This window comes from Kogia breviceps, chromosome 14 (assembly GCF_026419965.1).
Source record: "Kogia breviceps isolate mKogBre1 chromosome 14, mKogBre1 haplotype 1, whole genome shotgun sequence".
Taxonomy (NCBI): domain Eukaryota; kingdom Metazoa; phylum Chordata; class Mammalia; order Artiodactyla; family Physeteridae; genus Kogia; species Kogia breviceps.
The window spans coordinates 4736581-4758067 of NC_081323.1; the positions used below are offsets into that span (position 1 = coordinate 4736581).

The following is a 21487-nucleotide window of genomic DNA, read 5'->3' on the forward strand; positions in this document are numbered from 1 at the left end:
GTCTCATTGTGGTGGCTTCTCTTGTTGTGGAGCACGGGCTCTAGTTACGCAGGCTTCAGTAGTTGTGGCATGTGTGCTCAGTAGTTGTGGCTCGCGGGCTGTAGAGCGCAGGCTCAGTAGTTGTGATGCACGGGCTTAGTTGCTCCACGGCATGTGGGATCTTCCTGGACCAGGGATTGAACCCATGTCCCCTGCATTGGCAGGCAGATTCTTGACCACTGCACCACCGGGGAAGTCCATCTTGAAGGGGTCATTAGTCTTGTAGAATTTTCCACATTCTGGATTTGGTGGTCATTATTCTCATGGGTGTAATTTCACGTGTTCCTTTGTTCTCTGTATTTTCTGTAAACTGAAAATTAAACTTGGAGACTTGATTAGATTCTGCTTCAATTTTCTTTTAAACAATACTTCATATGTTGTCTTGTGTACTTTTTATTACAAAACATCAGGAGACAAGGTCTGGTTGAGATGTTAATATTGAGCAGTGGGCGCAGGTGTTCAATTCTTTCACTACAAAATTCCTTACCAACCTTTCTTCTAATGATTTTAATGGTCACAAATAATCATCGCTTAGATCTGTTATTTCATTGTCTGTTGGAAAATGGTAATTTTCTTTTTATTGTCTGTGAAATCTGTAGTATGGCCCCATTTTCCATCCTGTTGTTGGCTCTTGTTGCCTTTTCTCTTTTTTTTCCCTAGATGATTCTTACCAGAGGATTATCAATTTTATTAGTTATTTTGAAGAATCAAGTTTTGTCTTTGAATTCCTCTGTTATATGTTCATTTTCTAGTTCAGTAATTTTTTGCTCTGATCTGTATTATTTTCTTCCTTGGAGTTATTTTGGGGGTAATTTAATTGCTGTTCTTTTTCTTACTTCTTGTGAGGAATGCTTAACATTTTACTTTCTTGGCCTTTCCTTTATAACATCTGCATTTTACATTTTAAGATTGCTATTAAGTACTATATTAAGTATTATAAATACTTAAATATTATATTAGTTGCATCCTCAAGTTCTGATAGGCAATATTTTCATTACCTTTTAGTATAGAGTATTTTTAACATCCATAATGATTTCTCCTTTGACCAATAAGTTATTTAGAAGTATATTGATTAATTTAGAAATATTTGAGGATTTTTCAGGTATCTTTCTGTTATTTGCTTCTTAGTTTAAGTCTTTTGTGGTCAGAGAACATACTTTGTATTATTTCTCTTCTTTATAAGTCGCTGAGATTTGTTTTATGGCTCAGAAATCTGCTCTAACTTGTTGCATGTTTCATGTGTGCTTGAAAAGAACGTGTATCCCAACATTTTTGGGTAGAGTATCCTATCAATGTCAACTTGGAAAGCTGTTTGAAAACATTTTTCAGGTCTTCTTTATTCCTATTTATTTTCTGTCTTCTTGTTCTGTCAATTATTGAGAGAAGAATGTTGGAACCTGTGACAATAATCATGGATTTATCTGTTTTTCTTCCAGTTCTAACAGCTTTCATTTTGTGTATTTCGAAGCTGTGTTCTTGGCTGTGTACACACCTAGTATTGCCCTGTGTTCTTGGATAAATTGATCTCTCGATCAGTGTGCAATGTCCCTGTTTATGTCTAGTAACATTCCTTTTTCTGAAGCTTACTATGTTTAATATGAATATATATACTCCTGCTTTCTCTTGATTAGTGTTTGTATGGTATATTTCTGCCTGTACTTTTGTTTTTAACCTTCCTATGTCTTATATTTGAAGCCTGGTTATTGTAGAAAGCATGGAGTTGGGTCTTGCTTTCTTATCCAGTTTAACAATATGCCTTTTAATTTGAATGTTCAGCTCATTTCCATTTGTTACTGTTGATATGGTTCAGCTTAAATCTACTGTCTTGCCCTTCGTTTTCTGTCTGTCTCAATTCTTCCTGGTATTTTCCTCTTTTCCTGCCTTTTTAAGAAAAATCAAATGAGTTTTTTAATAATTCCAATTTATCTCCACTATGGACTTATTAGTTATACCTCTTTTAAAATTTTTTACTGGTTGTTCTAGAGATTATAGTGTATTTCTTTAGCTTATTCCAACTGTTCAAATAAAGTTATTCCACTTTTCATGCAGTGCAGGATACAGTATAAGAACTTTAGAGCAGTGGACTTCTGTTTCCTCGCCCCCTGTCGTCTTCCTACATTTTACCTCTACACAAGTTACAAACCCTACAATACCTTGTTACTATATTTGCTTCAGATAGTCAACTATCTGTTTAAAGCAACTAAAGTAAGAAAAATATTTTTTATATTTGCTATCATTTTTACCATTTTCGTGCTTTTTAGTTCTTTTTGTAAACTGTCCATTTCTGTCAGATGTCCTTTTGCCTCAAGAACTTCCTATAACAATTCTCGTTAGCACAAGACCACTGTCAGTGAATTCTCACAGCTTTTGTTTGTCGGAAGGTTTTTATTTCACTTTAATTTTTTCTTCAATTAACAGACTTTATTTTTGTGAGCAGTTTTAGGTTTGCAGAAAAACTGAGCAGAAAGTACAGAGTCCCCATATTCCCGAACCGCCCTGGCATGTCCAGCTCTTCCAGTGACCTGCAGCACGTGAATCAGACTTATTTTCAAGTCCTCGTCTGATTGTCCCCACCTCGGCGGCCGACGGCCTCACCCCTCCGTTTCTCCCTTCCCAACGCCTGCTCGTCTGCGTGCTGTCTCCCTGCCGCGTTCCTCCACGTCCTTCTTCTCTGTCTTTAGAATCTCATCACCGTTGGTCATCGTTGATTTTCCTGCCTCCTTACAGGCCTTGACTGTGAGCTCCTTCAGAGCGGGACCTGGAACTTGCTGGTCTCTGCACCCTAGGCTTCCTGCCCCTAGTGCCGAGCCAGTGGGGCTAAACTCATGATCATAACTGCACGAGTGGGTGAGGGAAAGAAGGGACAGAGACACCAAGGGTTCCTTCCATGGTGACATTTCCAGGGAACATTGCCATGTGAAATCAAGCCATCCTCTTTCTTTATGTTAAAAAAAAATTCACAGAATAATACATGCCCTTTGAAATTTAGCAATTTCAGGAGTTAAATAGTGAGAGTCTCCCTCCCTTCCCCACTATAATCTTAGATAGTAACCATGAGCCGTTCAGTGTATCTCCTTCCACACGTTTCCTAAATGAGTGTACGTGTATATGAGTGTGTTTATATGTACATGTATTGCACACGTATGCATAAACATGATTTTTGTTAAGAAATGGGTTCATACTGTATGTAAAATCCTTCCTCTTGTTTTTTCATTTCATGAATCATGGGCATGTTTCTTACTCAGTGCATTTCTATAGGTACCTTTAAAAATGGTTGTATGGCATGCCAGTGTATAGCTACATCATAATTTATTTTAGCTTCCCTCTCTTGATAGACATTTTGATTGCAGTTCTTTGCTTATATCGTAATATGGTTGATGGCTGATGCACTAGAGGACTCATCGTGTGCCAGGTGCCATGCTCTGAGCTCCACGTGCACGATCTCATGGTCTCATGTAAGCTTCCTCCCGCTTTCCTGAGGTGCACGATTGTCCTTCCGTGTCATTAGCACAGCTGACAGAAGTATCGACTCTGATGCTTCTGGACTCTGCTCGTCCGCTATGACCTCTCCAGGTCGTTCCAACATCAAGCAGCCAAAGCACCAATCTGTTTGCGTCTTTAGCTCTCTCGCGTTCTGCACTCACAGCGGTGGATGTGTCCCTGCTTCAGGGCCCTGTCTTACCCCTTTCCTTGCTTTCCTTAAGAGGGCGGGCCTCCTGTGACCACTTGAGGCTGGAGGTAGTTCTGCCTCTTTGTTCTGTGGCCCCGCAAGCAGACTGGGGGCCTCAGTTGCTTGATTTCCCCCGGGAGCTGCTGTGACTGTGGTTCAGTGAGACGTGATCAGGGACTTTATAGGGTCTGTTCCGGCTTCCCCGAACCTCCTGGCTGCCGGATCGCGACCCGTCATCCCAGGGGTGGTGTAAGTCTCTCTGTGGGCAGGCTCGAGCTGATGGATTTCTTCCCGTAGTATGCTGGGCCAAAAGACGCCTCTTTGAATTCCACATTTCTAGTCATCTTTTTCTGAAAATCAAGGTGGGTTTTCGACTTCATCTCTTCTCCCGATGCTTGGCCAGAAATGACACAGAGACGTGTATTATTTCTGGATTGTCAGGTACCCAGAGGAGCAGAGAGAGGCAGACAGAGGCTCCTTTCCATTTGCTCCCAGACACCCATCAGGAACGCCAGTCCCTCTTTGCGGGCACACCGAGGCCTCCAGGCCAGCGTTAGCCACTGTTGATCCCATTGACTTTTCCCCTCATCAGTGCCTTTGTTGAAAACACCTTTAACAAGGCATACTTTTCATGCAATAAAATCCACCCACTTAGAGCGTCCAGTGAGGTGAATTTGGGGTAAATGTATGCACTCATGCAGTCATCTCCATGGTCAAGTTTGAACGTTTCCATCAGCCCCTTGTTTCCTTGTTTGCCTCTTTGCAGTCAGTCTCCTCCTCTCTCACCACCGCTGGCCCAGGCAACTACTGACCTGTTTTTGGATGCTAAGGTTTTGCCTTTTTAAGAATTTCCTATAAATGGAATCATGGGGTATGTAGTCTTTTCTGCTGGCTTCTTTTACTTAGCAAAATGCATTTGAAATGCCTCCCTGTTGTTACCAGCAGTTCTCTCTTTTTATTGCTGAGTCATATTCCATGGTATGGATATTGTGTGTTTTGTGTATGCATTCCCCAACTGACAAATATTGAGATTTTTTTCCATCTCGTGGCTATTGTGAATGATGCTAATGTGAACCTTTGTGTACAAGTCTTTGTGTGGACCTATGTTTTTATTTCATTTGGGTACATACCTAAGAGGGAATTGCTGTGTTGAATGATAAGTGTACATTTAATTTTTTGAGAAGCTGCCAAATTGTTTTCCAAATAACAATTGTTTTCCAAATAACAAGTGTGCTATTTTGCATTCCCACAAGCAAAATCTGTGAGTTCCTGTTGCTGCATATCTTTATCAGCACTAGGTATTGTTATTATAATTTTAATTCTTCTAGTGGGGGTTAGTGTTACCCCATTGTGGCTTTTTTTGGTCTTTGTGTTTTGTTTTGTCTTTGAACCTTATTTTGAAGTAACTTCAGATTTACAGAATTGCTGTAAAGATGGTACAGAGAGCTCCTTTATGCCCTTTGCCCAGCATCCTTTAATGCAGTGGCTCTCAGCCAGGGGTGATTTTGCCCCCAGTGGACATTTGGCAATATATAGAGACATTTTTGATTGTCACATCATGGGGAGGGGACAGCCAGGGGGCTGCTACTGACACCTAGAGGGTAGAGGCCATTCGAGATTGAGATGGCCATCGGATGACCCTTTGGACCTTTTCCTTCTGCATTTTATTGGTCACTTAAATTTCCTCCCGCTGTCATGGGACCTCTCTTCCAAGTCTATCTAGGCCTGAAGAATCAGTCAGAAAAGGAGAAAAAGGTTTTCTTTTGTGCAGGTGGACAGTTTCCACCTCCAGTGACTGCCAGACTGGAGGTTATGGGTCCTCTTCGTATAGGATGTTGACCACCTTTGGATGCTCCTTGACCATGTCTTCTCCCTCTGGACGGAGGTGGCTGACTTTCCTTTCCCCCATGATTGTATTACCTGCGCGTAGCGTAGCCCGTGCTGGAATTAGCACGTGTAACTGTGTGGATCGTTTCTCACTTCCACAGTCAGATTATTGCCAGAGGGCTGCCTGATATCTTCCGGGACTTCAGTAACAATGAAGAGGACTTTGTAATGGTAATGGAGATCGTGGTCAGATTGTCAGAAGATGCAGGTTTGTACAAGGATTGTATACTTTTATTTTTAAGTTGTACATTTCCAAGAAATTGTATATAAGCTTTGATAGCTGATTAAAATAAAACCTGTTTGTTAATTGGTAAACATTAAGCAGCGTCTACCCATGAATGGATTTTGTCATGAAGAATGGGCAGGCATCTTATTTGGCATCAAATTATCCTTATTTTTAGAAAATTAGAATGACTAAGGATTATGAATGCTGTTTGCCCTGGCAGTTAGGCCTTTATTTTTTTATTTTGTGAGTTTTGCCAGACTGTTGGTTGCTAAGAAATACCCAATCAAAAGAAGTCCTTTGGATTAGAACAATCCCAGTCATTAGTTTCCCCACGTGTGATCTTTGTAGGCTAATCTTGATTTTTCTTTCTCATTATACCTCTCCGTGATTGCTGTCTTGGAAGAAAAGCACACTGCCTTATGGTAGACACTAAGACATTGTCCATCCCCCCACCCCCTGCTACACACACACAGACACACACACACGCACACACAGACTCAAGATAAGTAACATGAGTGTTGAGTGGGGTTGCCAGTACTGACGGCTGCTCTGCACCAGCTACCCACTTTGCATTTATGATGGCTGGTGAACAGCTTCAGCAAGTTTCCAGAATCTTAGGCTTGCTTTAGGTTTTGATCATTTTAACCAAAAATAGAAAAATAAGCCCTTCCATATAGCTCCCGTATTAGTTTAAAATATTCATATGAGCATGACACAACGCTTTTAAAAAGGCCCAAGTGGATGTTTTGAGTCTTAAATGGATTCCCTTTGTAAATGAGTCACCATTTACAGTGCTGAAGCAATTATATATTTGTGTTAAATTTAATGTGGTGTATTGCAGCTAGAGCCACTCTTTTGTTTAATGCTTTGCCTTAGAAATAATTGGGGTGCGTGGATTGTGGGGGAGTGCATTTATGAAAGAATTATTTATAATGTATACATTCTGGCTGGAATTTAAATAAGCACAACCCATAGGTCTCGCATGTATGCCATTAGTTGTAATGGGTTTTGGACGCTGGCCCGGCATGTGGACCTCTTGCTCCCTCCTTGATTTATATATGGCTTGTTATAATAGAGTTGTCATTCTCTCTTCTTTTTATGTTTTTATATTGCCACATAGCTTATCAGCTTTTTAAGCTTGTCTGTAGCATAAATACTCTAAATGGGAAATGATTTTTAACCTGCATTTGTCTAATTTCCTTGATGAAGCATTTTAGTAAGAAAAGCTAGAAACTATCAACATATACTATATAAGATGCTTAGCTTATTCTTATATAATTCTTTGTCTCATTTTTTTTTATTGCTGCAGAGCCCACAGTGCGGGCTGAGCTGCTGGAACAGATTCCTCCTATTGCCATTTTTCTACAACAAAACAGACCCGGTTTTCCAGTGGTGCTTCTCTGAGCATCTCATACCCATCGTGGTGCAGTGCCTCACAGATCCAGACAACCAGGTGTGAAAAGTTATAACCTTAAGGTCTTTGTAGCAAATTCTCTTTCGTCTTATTTTAGCTGATATTCGTAATTCAGAAAACAGCTGCTTAGAGTTAAGTGACTCAAGAACAAAAGGTCTCTTTGTGCCCAGTTTCTTTAATCACATAGGAAGGTAGATGGCACGCATTCTTATTATCATATTTCTTTGTTTTTCACTTTTTATTATGTAAATTTTCAAACACACCTAGCCGTGGCGAGAGTATTAAAATGAATGCCCATGTACTCTCCACCCAGCTCCAACTATCATTAACATTTGACCAGTCGTTTTTCATTTATCTTACCCAGATAAGTCAGCATTTCCCAGACATTTCAACTGTAAACGCTTTAGTATTGCTCCCTAAGAAATACAGACGCTTAAAAAAACCCCATAACGACAGTACCATTATCACAATTATAAAAACTATCAGTAGGTCCTTAATATCATCTAACATCTAATGACTGTCCACATTTTCCCGGTTTTGTCATAAATCTGCTTTTTGCAGATAGTCTGTTCAAATCAGAATATGCACAAGGCCTACACATTGCATTCGATTGATGTGTCTTTTAAATCCCCTTTAATTTGTATCAGTTCTTCCTCCTCTGCTATGTATTTGTTGAGGAAACTAGGTCATTAGTCCTATAGGATTTCCCACATTTGGGATCCGGCTGATTGCATTTCCAGCGTTGTTTGAGATGTTCCTCTATTCCCAGCATTTCCTCCAAAATGGTAAAGTCTTGAGGCTCAGTCAGACTCAGATTTTTGCATCGTACAGTGAGAACACTTTTTAGGTGTTGCTGTGTTTTCCTGCGGCATCAGATCAGGAAGCACAAAAGCAGTGTGGTCACTGGCCTAGGTTTTGTCAGCCTTGTCTGTTTGGGACAGAGCTCCTCAGCCATCTGTGATCGCCCGTCGCCGACCATCACCCAGCTCTGTGAGTTTGGTAGAGGCTGCAGGAAGCGTGATGCTCCAATGCCATCCGTCATTCCTTTAGTTTTTGTTGATGTGTAGCTGATTTACAGTGTTGTGTTAGTTGCAGGTATACAGCAAAGTGATTCAGTTATACATACATACATACATATCTATATACATTCTTTTTCAGATTCTTTTTTCTTATAGGTTATTACAAAATGCTGAGTGTGTTTCCCTGTGCTCTACAGTAGGTCCTTGTTGGTTATCTTTTTTATATATAGTAGTGTGTATCTGTTAATCAACATCATTCCTTCGTCTTCTTTTTTTAATATAAATGTATTTATTTATTTAATTTTGGCTGCATTGGGTCTTCGTTGCCGTGCGCAGGCTTTCCCTAGTTGCAGCGAGAGGGGGGCTACTCTTTGTTGTGATGCGCGGGCTTCTCACTGCGGTGGCTTCTTTTGTTGCGGAGCACGGGCTCTAAGCACGTGGGCTTCAGTAGTTGCGGCACGCGGGCTTAGTAGTCGTGGCTCACGGGCTCTGAGCGCAGGCTCAGTAGCTGTGGGCTTAGTTGCTCCAGAGCACGTGGGATCTTCCCGGACCAGGGCTCAAACCTGCGTCCCCTGCATTGGCAGGCGGATTCTTAACCACTGCGCCACCAGGGAATCCCTCATCATTTCTTCTTAATTTAGTACCTGGAATTCTTCCATAAAGAACTTCCCCCTCAGCTATTTGGTAACTCTGAAAAACTGTCTGTGGGAGACAGGTAAAATGATTTACTTTTCCCCTTTATTTACCAGTTTCTAGAATAATCAGTTGGTATCCTAATAATCTACAAGGTTACCAATTAGGTTTTAAAATTTTATTTTGAGTATTATTATGAACTCCTGAATTTTAAATATTAGATATGTTTTAAGCCACTGTAGTTTTTATTCTTTTTAATAATCAAATTGTCCTAGTTTTGACCAGAGGTAACCCTTCAAGTTGGCTCCTGAATTTTCTTAATGTGATCCAGTAGGCTTTGCTAGCTCACTTTAGCTGGAATCAGCTATTTCTCCAAGGAGTCCTGGTTCCTTTACGAGGGAAATAATTATAAGAAACCAGAATGTGGGTACCAGGGATGCTCATTGCTACAAGAGTGGTCATGGATTCTAGTGACAGAGCAATTTATTTTCTTAAAAAAATAAAAATTCCTCATGAGTTTATATTGATATTTCCAACTCAAATTTGGGATTATAGGGCTTCCCTGGTGGCGCGGTGGTTGAGAATCCGCCTGCTGATGCAGGGGACGTGGGTTCGTGCCCCGGTCCGGGAGGATCCCACGTGCCGCGGAGGGGCTGGGCCCGTGAGCCATGGCCGCTGAGCCTGCGCGTCCGGAGCCTGTACTCCGCAATGGGAGAGGCCCGCGTACCACACACACACACACACACACACACACACACACACACACACACACACAATTTAGGATTATAGGGCTTTTACTTACTTGATTTTTATATTTGTATCTTTTTATTTGTTTTTTACACAGTATAAATCTTCCTTCTTCATGGTATTAATGTGTGTGTGTGTGATGTGTATGTGTGTGTATCTAAAATAAAAATACCAGTATTATTACTAACAACATGGTAGGATTACTGAATATAGTTTAAGATTTCCTTGCAGTTCTTTTTGCTTTTAGGCTCTCTCCCAGTAGAGATGCACAGTCATATTAATATTACTGTATTTTTAAGTCACTTGCATTAACCCTTCTTTTTTTTTTTTTTTTTTTTTGTGGTATGCAGGCCTCACTGTTGTGGCCTCTCCCGTTGTGGAGCACAGGCTCCGGACGCTCAGGCTCAGCGGCCATGGCTCACGAGCCCAGCCGCTCCGCGGCATGTGGGATCTTCCCGGACCGGGGCACGAACCCGTGTCCCCTGCATCGGCAGGCGGATTCTCAACCACTGCGCCACCAGGGAAGCCCAACCCTTCTTTTTTGTGGTTAAGCTGCCATCTTGATACACAGTTAGGCTCATTTGTTTTCATTTTTAAGAATTGCTTTAGCTTTTACATTTTGATCTAATTTAGACTTGTAATTATTTAAAATGTTTTTACATGATTCTAAAGTCAAAACTGTAAAAGAAAGTACATTTAGAGAAATCTGATATCTACTCCTGTCTCCTTCCCCATTCGCTCTCTCCCCTATGGATGGCCATTTTTATTAGCTTTTGGTTGGTTCTTGCCTTTAAAAAATACACACGCACAATTAACTCTAAGCAAATACACGTATGTCCTCGTATCCTGTGCCGCCTTGCCCCGTTGTCACATGCGGGCCGGCATACTGTCCCTGGTGCTCTGCCCCTTGCTTTTCCCGTTGTCTTGGTGTCCCGGAGATTAGCCCACGACAGGCAAGGGAAGGCATCCTCGTTACTTTTCCCAGCATCAGAGCACTCCACTGTACTTTATCCGTAGACCTTAGGTCATGTCTACCCTTTGCCACGTTAAAATTGTTGCAACAAATAACCGTGTGTCATTTCTGTTTCTGTCAGTTCATTCTGGGGATGGATTTTCCACTAATTTTTTTATGATATGCCAAGTTTTTGTTATTGTCATTGCCAAGAAAGTCTACAGTTTTGACTTGTATTTTTCCCTTGATCCAAGCATTCTTAAAAGAACAAATACTCCCTTTTGACTATCAGACAGTGTGATGGGATTAAGGATGGTTTTAAATAAGGAAAGAAGTCAGCCAGCCTCCACTGTCCTGTCATCAGTATTTTGATTATCTTCGCATTTTCTCCTCCGGGTGCTTTTGCGTGTTTTCCTACGTGGGTCTAATCACAATGCGATGCAGTTTCCTCCATCCATTCATCTGTTCAGACAGCTTCTGAGCGCCCCTTGTGAGCTGAGCGCGGCTCTTCGCGCTGCGGATGAAGAGATGAGTAGGACGGCTTTTCTACCCTAGGAAGCTCGTCTGTGTGTCATAGACGTTGTACATCTTCATAATCTTCACACTTTTAATTTTTTTGAATGCTTAGTTTCCTTTCAGCTTTTTTGTCCCGTAGATGCAGTGAGCTTCACAAAAGGTGCAGTTTTATTTTTCTGTCAGCTTTTCTTTTGCCTTCGGATACATTCTTAAAAATGAAGTTATGCTGGGTTGGGGGACTTGACATGTCCTTGGCCCCTGTCATGTATCACTGTCTTACGTTCGATTCCGGACGAGGGAGGCAGGAGCCGTGATGTTGGTCCCAGGCTCTCCCGTGGTTCCTGACACTCAGCCTGTGTTTGCTGGGGAGTCGTGTCCGTGGCCAAGAGCCGGCTCTCCCCGCTGTTGGCCTGTGCTGTTCACGCCCTCCACCGCCCCCTCCCTCGGTCGCTCCTTTCCTGGGGTCTCCAGAGCTGTCTCCTCTGAAGTCCTGAAGATGTCGTCCACGCTCTCCCCACTGACTTCCCACCAGCCTGGAGACCTCTGGCTCCCCGACCCCCTCTGTGCCCTGCCGTTACTTCCTGTTCTTCCTCGGCTGCTCCCTCTCTCATCCTGCCCTTTTGGCCGTCTCCGCCATCACGCTCCATCGCTCTCCCCTGGACCGCGCTCCCACCCTCCCGGCCCTGCCCGCCTGCCCGCCCCCAGCCCACCGGCCCCCTTCATCCTGGGTTCCCATCTCGGTAGGGGAGTCACATCGTGCGCTGATTGGGGCCACTGCAAATGCATGGGTTCCAGTCGCCGCTGGACTTGCAGTGCTGCCTGGCAATCCTTTTACTGGTCCCTCATCCGCTGCTTTTCACATCGTCCTCGGCAGCTCTTTGAGACCTTTGCCGCTTTCATCAAGCCTCTTCACCTCGCCCTGCCTTGCGCCTAGCCGGTGACCTTGCATTCTACTTCCCGGAGAAAATAGAGGCCTTCAATCTTCATCCCCTCTCTCAATGAATGGAGCCACCATCCACTTCATTCAGTTCCCCGGAGCCTGGGAACCATCCACATCCTTCCTTCCCGCATCTCCTACAGCTAGTTAGACCCAAGTCTCCTTGGTTTCTGTAGCAGACACATAACCTCTTGAGACACCCCCTCTGCCCTTCCCGTCGTCTTTAAACACAGAAATGGGATGAAGTCACATCTTTCTGAACAGTCTTCAGACTCCTAACGCCCTCAGGCACAGCCCGGCCTCCTGCACGGGCCTCCCGTCCCCGTCCCGCCGTGGACACCGCAGGCCTCCGCCCAGGCCTTTCCTTCCGCTCCTGCTGGTCTCCCTGCTCCTTCCAAAGGCCGCTCTACTCCCGTCGGCCCCCACCTCCCGCTGACAGATGCCGACCCTTCACACATCCACCGTGTGCGCTGCTCGCGATGCCTGAAGGTCCCCGATGAGTTAGGATCCGTCCTTCGGCAGAGGCGAAGATTTTGCTGCTTGAGGCAGTGGGTGTGCCAGGCCCCGTGCAGCACCTGCATTTCGGGACAGTCTGTCTTTCTCTGTTCATCATCAGGTGCTTTTCATGGCCGTTGGACATGCAGTGGCTCCTGTGAGGCATGAAATACACAAACTTGGGCACGACAGCAGTATGACCACCATGACTGCCTCGACCGCTACAGCTACGATTTCTTGAGCTCTCCCCGTGTGACGTACCGTGCTCTTGTTTCCTCTCCCGAACCATCTCGGGAAGAGTGGGCGTGCTGCTGAGTTCACCCTTGTTTTAGAGGTGAGGAGGCCGAGGTGCGGAGAAGTGTGGCTGTGTGTGTCGGGAGCCTGGGCTTATGAGGCTCATCTGGTGTATGTTCTAGGATTGCCCAGGTCTACTGGACGTTGTAACCAATAGTTTCTCTCCCGTTCCAGACTCTGAGCCCCTGGCACTGGGACCTGGGTCTTCTTTATTTATCTCTGTGACCTAGCAAAGGGTCTGGTGGCTGGTAGGCATTTGGAACTGCACTGGCTGTAGACTCTCCCTTTGGTAACGTAGCTGTCCCGGGCTCCTTGCCTTCTGTCTCAGGAGAACGGCCGTCCGACCTCCTTCTCCAGTCTGATGTCTTCCTTCCCCTCTTTGGCCCCATCTCTTGTTCATAGCTCGCTTATTTTCCAGTCTGTCTCTTTTCTCTTTCAGTTATAATCATGCCTGAGTCTCCCTCATCTTTGTGTCCCCTGGCCTTGACCCTGAGCGCACCATCACTCCTTTTCCAAGTGTCTGCACTGGGGCCTTGACCCTCTGTGGGCTCCCGTTCAGGGGTCAGCTCGCGGTACTGCAGCTGGTGGGCCCGAAGCCAGTGGGAGGTCTCTAGCCATGGACTCAACTAATCTCATTGTGAAATCTGATGTTTTGGTTTTTTTCAAAAATAGTTTTAATTTTTAAAATTTCATAAAATATTTTCATCACGTGGGAGGATTATGTCATAAACACCCAGATCCCTAACCGCTCATATTTGAGAAATGTTAACATTTTGCAATTTTGCTTCAAACCTTTTTATTTTTATTTATAGGTTGCAGATATGGTGAAAACTGCACCGGGCCCCTCCTCCATCCCATCCTCCCTTCTCCCTTTTCTGCAGGAACCCACCACCCCGGCTTGGTGTGTCCCTTCCATGCCGGCCTTTATAGCCACCTCCTGTGGAAGTGGCCCTGAATAAGAGAGTGTCTTGTTTCGGGTGCTTTACAGCCTTACATAAATGACATCAGGCTGTACTTTCCCTTCTGCCACCTGCTTTTATTCCCCCCGTTTTTAAGATGTATCCCCGTTGGTCCAGAGAGCTCTTGGCCGCTCGTTTGAACTATTTTATGCATTTATGCATTTCTGTGTTTTTCACCATTTATTTGTCCAGTGACTTCCTTTTTCCTTTGTTTGATCCTTTTGCCCCATTTGCCCCCGTTAACTACTTTCGCGGTTTTGAAGAAACCTTTCTTGGATGCCCACTCAGCGATTAATGTTGCGCCGTCCCGATATGCCCCAGACACTGTCCTTTACGTGTATGAGGTCGTTTCATCCCCAGAGCCACCTGTGAGATAGGTGCTATCACTGCCCACTTGTACAGGGGAAGAGATTGAGGCCCGAAGAGGCCGACCCCCTGCCCAGGAGGCCCCACTGGCCATCATCGCACAGCGCAGGCCGGGCACGGCACCCGCACCACTGCAGCGTCACCTGTTGGGCTCGGAAGTGTCCCCCCGCCTTTCCCTCCCTGCCTGCGTCTTCCCCAGTCTCCATCACCAGCCCTGTTCCTCGCCCGCCCTTAAGGCTGTTGTCTGGGCTTTTTCTCTCATGGTGCCGGGTCTCATCTGCTCCCCTGGGCCTGAGGAGGTCCCCGTGCGTGCGGACACCAGGATGCCGCGTCTCAGCCAGGCCTCCGGAGTTGGTGCGTCACTGACCTCCTCCCGCAAAGCCCAGTGGCTGGCTCTCCCGAGAGATCTACTGCATCAGGCCCACAGAGTTCAACTCCTCCAGCGCCCAAACCTGTTCTCTTTACCTTCAGTCTTATTTTCTCTGTTTTATTTATTGGTGCCTGGAGGCAAAGATCCCGAGTCATCTTTGATTTTCTGTGACCACAAGCGTGCAGGGACCGCCTCTCCTCTCTGTCCCCTGCCCCCAAGCCCACGCCTGGTCATAGCCGGAAGCGTCGCTGCGCAGGAGCCCCTTGCCTGCTCTCAGCATTTAGAACCCTTCGAGGTTTCTCAACTGTCACTCTCACTGAGGCCAAGGCGATCTGGTCACTCCTCTGCTTTTCCACCCTGGGGCCCCACGGTGCCGGAGTAGCTGCCAGAAGTCTTAGTGGGACCTGGAAGCCTTTCCCACTCCAGCCTCGCTGGCCCTTCGGGCTCGCGCTCCGCCATCCACCCGCCACCCCCATGCTGTCACCCGGGACCTCTCCCCAGAGTCCGTCTCTCTGCTCGTGAGCACGCTGTCCTCTCCCCTTTTCCTGCTTGCGGTGTTAGTCTCCTGGGGCTGCCAGAACAAAGTACCACAAACTGGGTGGCTTAGAACGACCACACCTGTCCAGAAACTTTTCTGCTCGCAGGCCTCCAGGGTTCCGGTCTCCCAGGCTCGCCTCTTTATAACCAGTTCCTGTCTAATCACCTGCGACTCTGCCTGCACGTTTCTGGGTCCCGTTGCTCTTCCCCCGCCTCCCCATCACTGCGATGAGCTGCCAGTCTCATTACTTGCTCTACAAACTGGAATTTCCTGTGCTTTCACTTCCCCAGAACGTTCTCTCTCTAGCTTCTTAGGAGCCCTCGAGCTCCGGCGGCCGCTCACCCGATGAGAGGCAGGCAGCTCCCCAGCTTTCCGTCTCTGGCCCCAGGAGCCTCTGTGCGCGTGTCCCGTCTCGTAGGGCAGGTCCTCCCGCCAGGGCTTCACAGAGTGTCGGGAGGACAGCGCCACATTTTCCCACCCCCTGCCTGCGTGGTACCCACTCTCCAAGTTCACTCTGCGGTGGGAAGACAGACAGCAACGTGTCATCATACAGGAAAAATGTGTGTGCGCGCGCGCGCGCGCGCGTGTGTGTGTGTGTGTGTGTGTGTGTGTGTGTGTGTAGAAATCTGGGGTAGGCATTGTGAAGGCAACGTGCAAAGCCTGGTTATGCTGTCAGAGTGTAGCTGGGGAAACCGACCCGAGTGGGGAACGGGATGTGTGGCCTGAGCTCAGAGGAGCGGCCGGTGCCGTTGGCGGCCTCATCTAAGGCCCTGGGGAGGGAGTGGCCCAAGGGCCAGAAGATCCGTGTGGTGGGGCAGCCGGGGGCCGGGGAAGGCGGCGGGGACCGGCCCGGCACTCACCGTAGGGAGTTTGGTCTTTGACCCTGAAAGCACTTTGGCTCATTCTGTGTTTCACCTTTTGCCTCTTCCAGGTTAGAAAATCAAGTCAGGAGGTGCTGTTGATTCTTCTGGAACAAGATCTAATTTTCCAGCACGATACTGAAAACACAGTGTGTCCCATCTGGCTGGTGCTCTCCGCCCCTGACGGCGATGATGAGCGCGAAGCAGAAGCCGTGAGTGTAAGCCCACCGGGGAGGGACAGCCCCCGAGCCTGGCAGACTGTCCCACAAGTTGACGCGTGCGGGGCTTGAAGCGCCACGTGCGTTCAGCGCTGCTCAGCACTGTTCCCACGAGCAGGGCAGCTGGTGGTGGGGCCTCTGTCCGGGGAAGTTCTCAGTCAGATCCAAGCTTGTCCTGGAAGTGATTACCCTTATATCCAATTGTTTCAGGAAGGCACAGCTTGGGAAATCAGAGGGATCCGGGCAGAGGTGAGGCAGCTGGCATGGACTTCTGCTGGGCAAGGTGCTGAGATTTATTAGGTAAAGCCTTGAGCCAGCTTGGGTCATGGACCCTGTTTCCCAAAGTAAGGAACCGAGTGTGGTATGGGAGGTGCTTTTAGGTGGTACTTGGACAATTAAAAAAAAAAAAATCTAATGGACATGTGTGTCTGTTTTATAAATTAAGATGAGACTAAACTAGCTATGTCAGCACATAAGAGAGAGTCTGTCTGAAGAATGTGGCCATCACATTTACAGCAGTTTGGGAAATGCTGTGTTCAAGTCTCTGTGCTCTTGTCAGTTAAAGGTATACGATGAAAGGAAGGGTGTAAGTACTGAATGTCTTCTACTTTTAGTAGTTAATTTTGTGGTATCCTTGGGTTTGTGGGATTCTGTACCCATTATGAAGTGATTATGCAGGCAAGGACTTTCTAGTTGCTTCTGGAACCCTTGTTCACAAACTAGCTGCTGACGAGCCAGTGCTGGCCTGCACGTGCCGCCCGTAGACTAAGACCCAGCTTGTCCTCGGGCTTGTGGGTCAGGGGAAGGTCATCCAAGGCCACCTTGTGTTCCACAGCTGCTGCTCCCTCCCCAGGGACCGAGGCAGGGGTTGCTGCACCGCTCGGCCCTTGGTGTTGGCATCACAGAACTAAACAGCTCCAGGAATGTTCCAGCATTTTAGGAAAATACATAAAGATTTACAAAACCTTAAGTCTTAATTGTGAGTACAATAAGATATAGTTGTTTTCTCGGTTGAGAAAGAATGATGTTCGAAAAAGGAATTCTTTTTCAAAGTGGAAACATTATACGCCATGGAGCTAAAAATTTGTAATACAGCATCAGAACATTTGGTCATTATTCTTCATTTATGTAAAAGTTGTCCTCAACTATGAGTTAAAGGTCTGGCTTTTTTAACTAATTTAATTTTTTGCATATTCCATATGTTTATAAGATGAATCAGGCTGAAGAATAATTGATTATTAAAATCCAAATTCTCCAGGGTTCGTTGATAAATTTCAAGTTTCCCTGTAAGAAATTAAATTCATTTTGCAGAATGAACCTGGATAATATCATTTAGTTGGGATATTTGGCAGTTGAGCGGTAAACTTTGCCAACTAGATCTTCTTTTTCATTTGAAAGTTAGTTAGGCTAGTTTCCAAAGCTACAACTGACAACCGAATATCTTATCCCTAAAGACTGCCAAATACCATGACAAATAATTTTAAAGGCATTTTTGCATGATTTTTATTTTGTTTTGTTTCCAACCACTCCATTCTTGTCAGCAATATTCTTCTTTTCTTTTGGTGAAAATATTTGGAAAATATAACAAGTCTTCAAAAAGCTCTCTTCACATTTCACTTGCAGAACAAATTAGTTCACCTAAGTTGTACTTTTTATTCAAAGTGGGTTGCCGATTTCATTACTTGAAATGTGCAAGCTTTTAAATGTGGCTGCAAAGAACAGAAGTGGTCTTGAACTCTCCCCAGGTAGAGGCACATCTGCGTTTCAGGGCACTTCTGGAAGATTGCCACTTCTCCTCCCTTAGGGCCCCAAGGGAAGCAGGATTTGGGGCCCCTTGCCTGGCCCGTGTGTGCTTGCGTCAGACCCAGAAGCTGTTCTGTCTTCCCTTATTTCCTGGAGGTCAAGGAGTCTTGGAGGGGGTCTCACTCATTGGGCCCCCAGAGTCCTGGAGTACAGAGGGTGCTGTTCTCTTTTCAGCGAGGAAATGACAGTACGATAGGGAGTGGATTTCATTCTTCAAGGGACAGAGGCCACGCCACGTGTGGGATTGTCAGAGCTTCCCCAGGAGGACAGCGCACTCATTTAGCTGGTCTCAGTGACACCCCAAACACTGTGGTGACCGACATGTATGTGTGAGGAGGTGACAGGTGAGAAAAGAAGCAAATTGCACTGCTCCAATGCCCTTGTATTTTGGGCTTTCTTTGCAGCCATATGGTGTGACTGTTGCTACGTCCATATGTCCATAAGCACACACTCTCGGAACAGTGCCCTTTTGGAGGAATTGCTTCTTGCTCCGAGGAAACAGCGTGCCTCTATAGACAAAATGTGCATCTGTTCATTAGCCTTTGCATTCCCTTTGGAAGTTACAGTCAGTCGATTCTGATGCCAGCAACCCTAGTGTGTACATGATTGAGAGAATCGGAGCTAGCCAACTGGACATGTCCTGGGCATTTTAAAATTGAGTTATGCAGTGCAGGTTATGTGTATTATGTGTTGGTTTCTTATGTCCTGGTTTCTCAGATAAATGCGGTTTGTTCTGTGAAGTCTGTCTAACATGCCAGGTGATGTTAGCCACTCTCTCCTTCACGCATCCCGGAGGCTTGGTTCATATCTGTCTTCTGTCATTTAGCAGTCGAACTGCGAACTTCATTTGTTTGTTTATTTCTCCTTCAAAATAGTGCGCTTTTTAAACAACAGGTGTCTTTCTGCCCTTGGCACCCAGCACAGTGCCAGGCCCAGAGTCAGTACTAAATAAATGTTAGTTGTTGAATGAATGAATTGGTAAAACCTGGAAGCGCTGTATCCTGTAATTATATCTAGACAGCATAAACAGGCCACCGGAGACCAATTATAATTCCTCTCGCTTGCAGGAAGGCCATTAGCATTCTGAGATTATAACTAATTGTCAGAAGCCTATTTTTCTCTCACCACACGTTTTCACATTAAGGCTTCCTCACTTTTTGTTGTCATTCCTAGTTTTGAGCTCATTTTTATTTGTGCGTTTATCTTAAAAGAATGGTGCGGTTGTGCTATAAAGAATAGTTGGCTTCCAGCAACTGAGTGGAGCTCGTCATTGCGTACAAGTGGTTCCCGGGGCCACGGGAATGTCATTTCTTGTCTCTTGGAGTGCTGACTTTTTAACGATTCTAGATTTGTTGCACACGAGTAGTAATAAGGTCTTGTGGGCGTGGCAGATGGAGAGGGTGGTTGGAGATGCCGGGCCCTCTTTAGTCGCCCGTCACCCTGGATACGAAGCCTCGCGGCTCATTTATGTGACTGTCACTCTGTGCGGTTCTGCCGAGCATCAGATCAGAAATATGTGTCTTCTAAATTCGGAAGACACAGCCTTTCCCTCATTTGTGTTGTGGGGGTAGTTTCCTCTTCCCCCACCCCAGTTGGTTCTCTTTTCCCTCTTGTTTGCTATGTGCAGATTCCAAGTAGAATAGTGGGTGAACTGCTAACCAGGAGCTTGCTCTGCTGTTTAAAAAAAAAAAAAAGGCAGTGCTGTGCAGTGGGCAGAGCAGACATGAGGGATGGGAAGTCCTTCCTTCTTTCCTTTCTTCTTCCCTTTTTCTTTTTTTTTGGAGCAGGGGATGGAAGAGTTCTTTAAACATTTTTTGGGGTAATTTTTCATTCTGTCTTAATTTCAAACTTGTAGAAAAGTTGCAGGAGTGAACTCCTGTACACACTTTATCCCACTTCTCCAGTGGTTTATACTTACGTCTGTTTGTTTAATCACATCCTCTCTCTTTACACATCTGCGCGCACACACAGATATATACATACACATATGTGTGTATATTTTTCTGAGCCATTTGAGAGTAAATTGGAGACATTGTGCCCCTTTACTCCCAAATACTTCAGTGCATATTTCCTTTCTAAAAACAAGGAAATTCTCTCCTAAACACCCATAGTACACAGATCAAAATCAGGAATTTTAACCCTGATACAATACTAATATCTCATCCATGGTTCATGTTCAAATATTGTCATTTGTCCAGGATCACACATTGCACTGAATTGTCACATCTCCTCTGTCTCCTTGAACCTGGGGCAGATCTTGAGTCTTTCTCTGAATTTTGTTAACATTAACATGTTGGAAGAGGACAGGCCAGTGCTTTGGTGGAACGTCTCCCAGTTTGGGTTTGTCCTATGTTTCCTCATGACTAGATTCAGGCTTTGCATTTCTGGCGGGATGCCCTGGAAGTAATGTGGCGTCCTTATGTGTCACGTTAGGAGGCCCAGGACTTCAGTTCGTCCTGATATTGATGATGTTAACTCTGGTGACTTAGACAGAGGAGGTGTCTGCCAAGTTTCTCTGCACCGCTTTTCCCCTCTGGACATAATAAGGGGAGTTACTTTGCAGCTACACAAGTTTGCTGTTCATCAAACTTTCACCCACTGGTATTAGCGTCCACTGATGATTCCAGCTGTCATTCCACTGTGAAGAGCGTTCCCTTCTCCATTATTTGCTGACATTTTGTTGAGATTTTCACATCTATATTCAAGCGGACTGTTGTAAGCAATTTTCTTTTCCTGTTATGTTTTTGTCAGCTTTTAGAATCGGGGTTATTCTGGCTTCAAAAAATGAGTTGGGAAGTATTCCCTGCTCTTCTATTTTCTGAAAGGTTTTTTTTTTTTAAGATTGGTGTTATTTTCCCCGTAAATATTTGTTAGAATTCACCAGTAAAACCTCTGGTTCTAGGGTTTTCTTTGTGAGATGGTTTTTGATAACAGATTCAACACAGATATGGGCTATTCAGACTTGTTATTTCATCTGTGTTATTGGGTAAGTTGTATATTTTAGGGAATTTTAAAATTTCATCTAAGTCGTTAATTTATCAAGTTGTTGGGATAAAGTTGCTTACAATATTCTCTTACCCCTTTAATGCCTGGAAAATCTGTAGTTTTATCCCTTTCATTTATGATACTGGTGATTTCTACTGTTTATTATTTCCTTCCTTCTACTTACTTGAGTTCAGTTTGCTTGTAGTTTTCCAGTTTCTTAAGGAGGAAGCTTAATATTTTTCAGCCTACCTTCTTGTCTACTTTAAGGGTTTAAAGCTACACATTTAATGTTTATATCTTTGTGATGTATTGACTCTTTTACTAAGAAGTGACTTTCTTTATCACTGGTAGTAATATGTATCTCGTAGTCCACTGTGATATTACTCTAACCACTCCAGCATTCTTATGCTTACAGCCCATCATAGTATATTTGTTTACATCTCTTTACTCAACACCTTATATGTCTTTACATTTAAAATGCTTCTGCTTTCATTAGCATAGAGTTTGGTCTTCCTTTTATAGCCAATCTGATAGTTTCTGCCTTTTAATTGGAGTGTTT

At 44.9% G+C, this 21487-nt stretch overlaps 1 protein-coding gene across 1 annotated transcript in view; it reads left to right on the forward strand.

Moving 5' to 3' along the window:
• The window catches only part of LOC131741029 (serine/threonine-protein phosphatase 4 regulatory subunit 1-like), a 70774-nt gene that overhangs the window by 23550 nt on the left and 25737 nt on the right, over positions 1-21487 (forward strand). Inside the window, 3 exon segments of the mRNA XM_067012964.1 lie at positions 5698-5804; positions 7132-7220; positions 7222-7275. Coding sequence (XP_066869065.1) covers positions 5698-5804; positions 7132-7220; positions 7222-7275 — 250 coding nt within the window.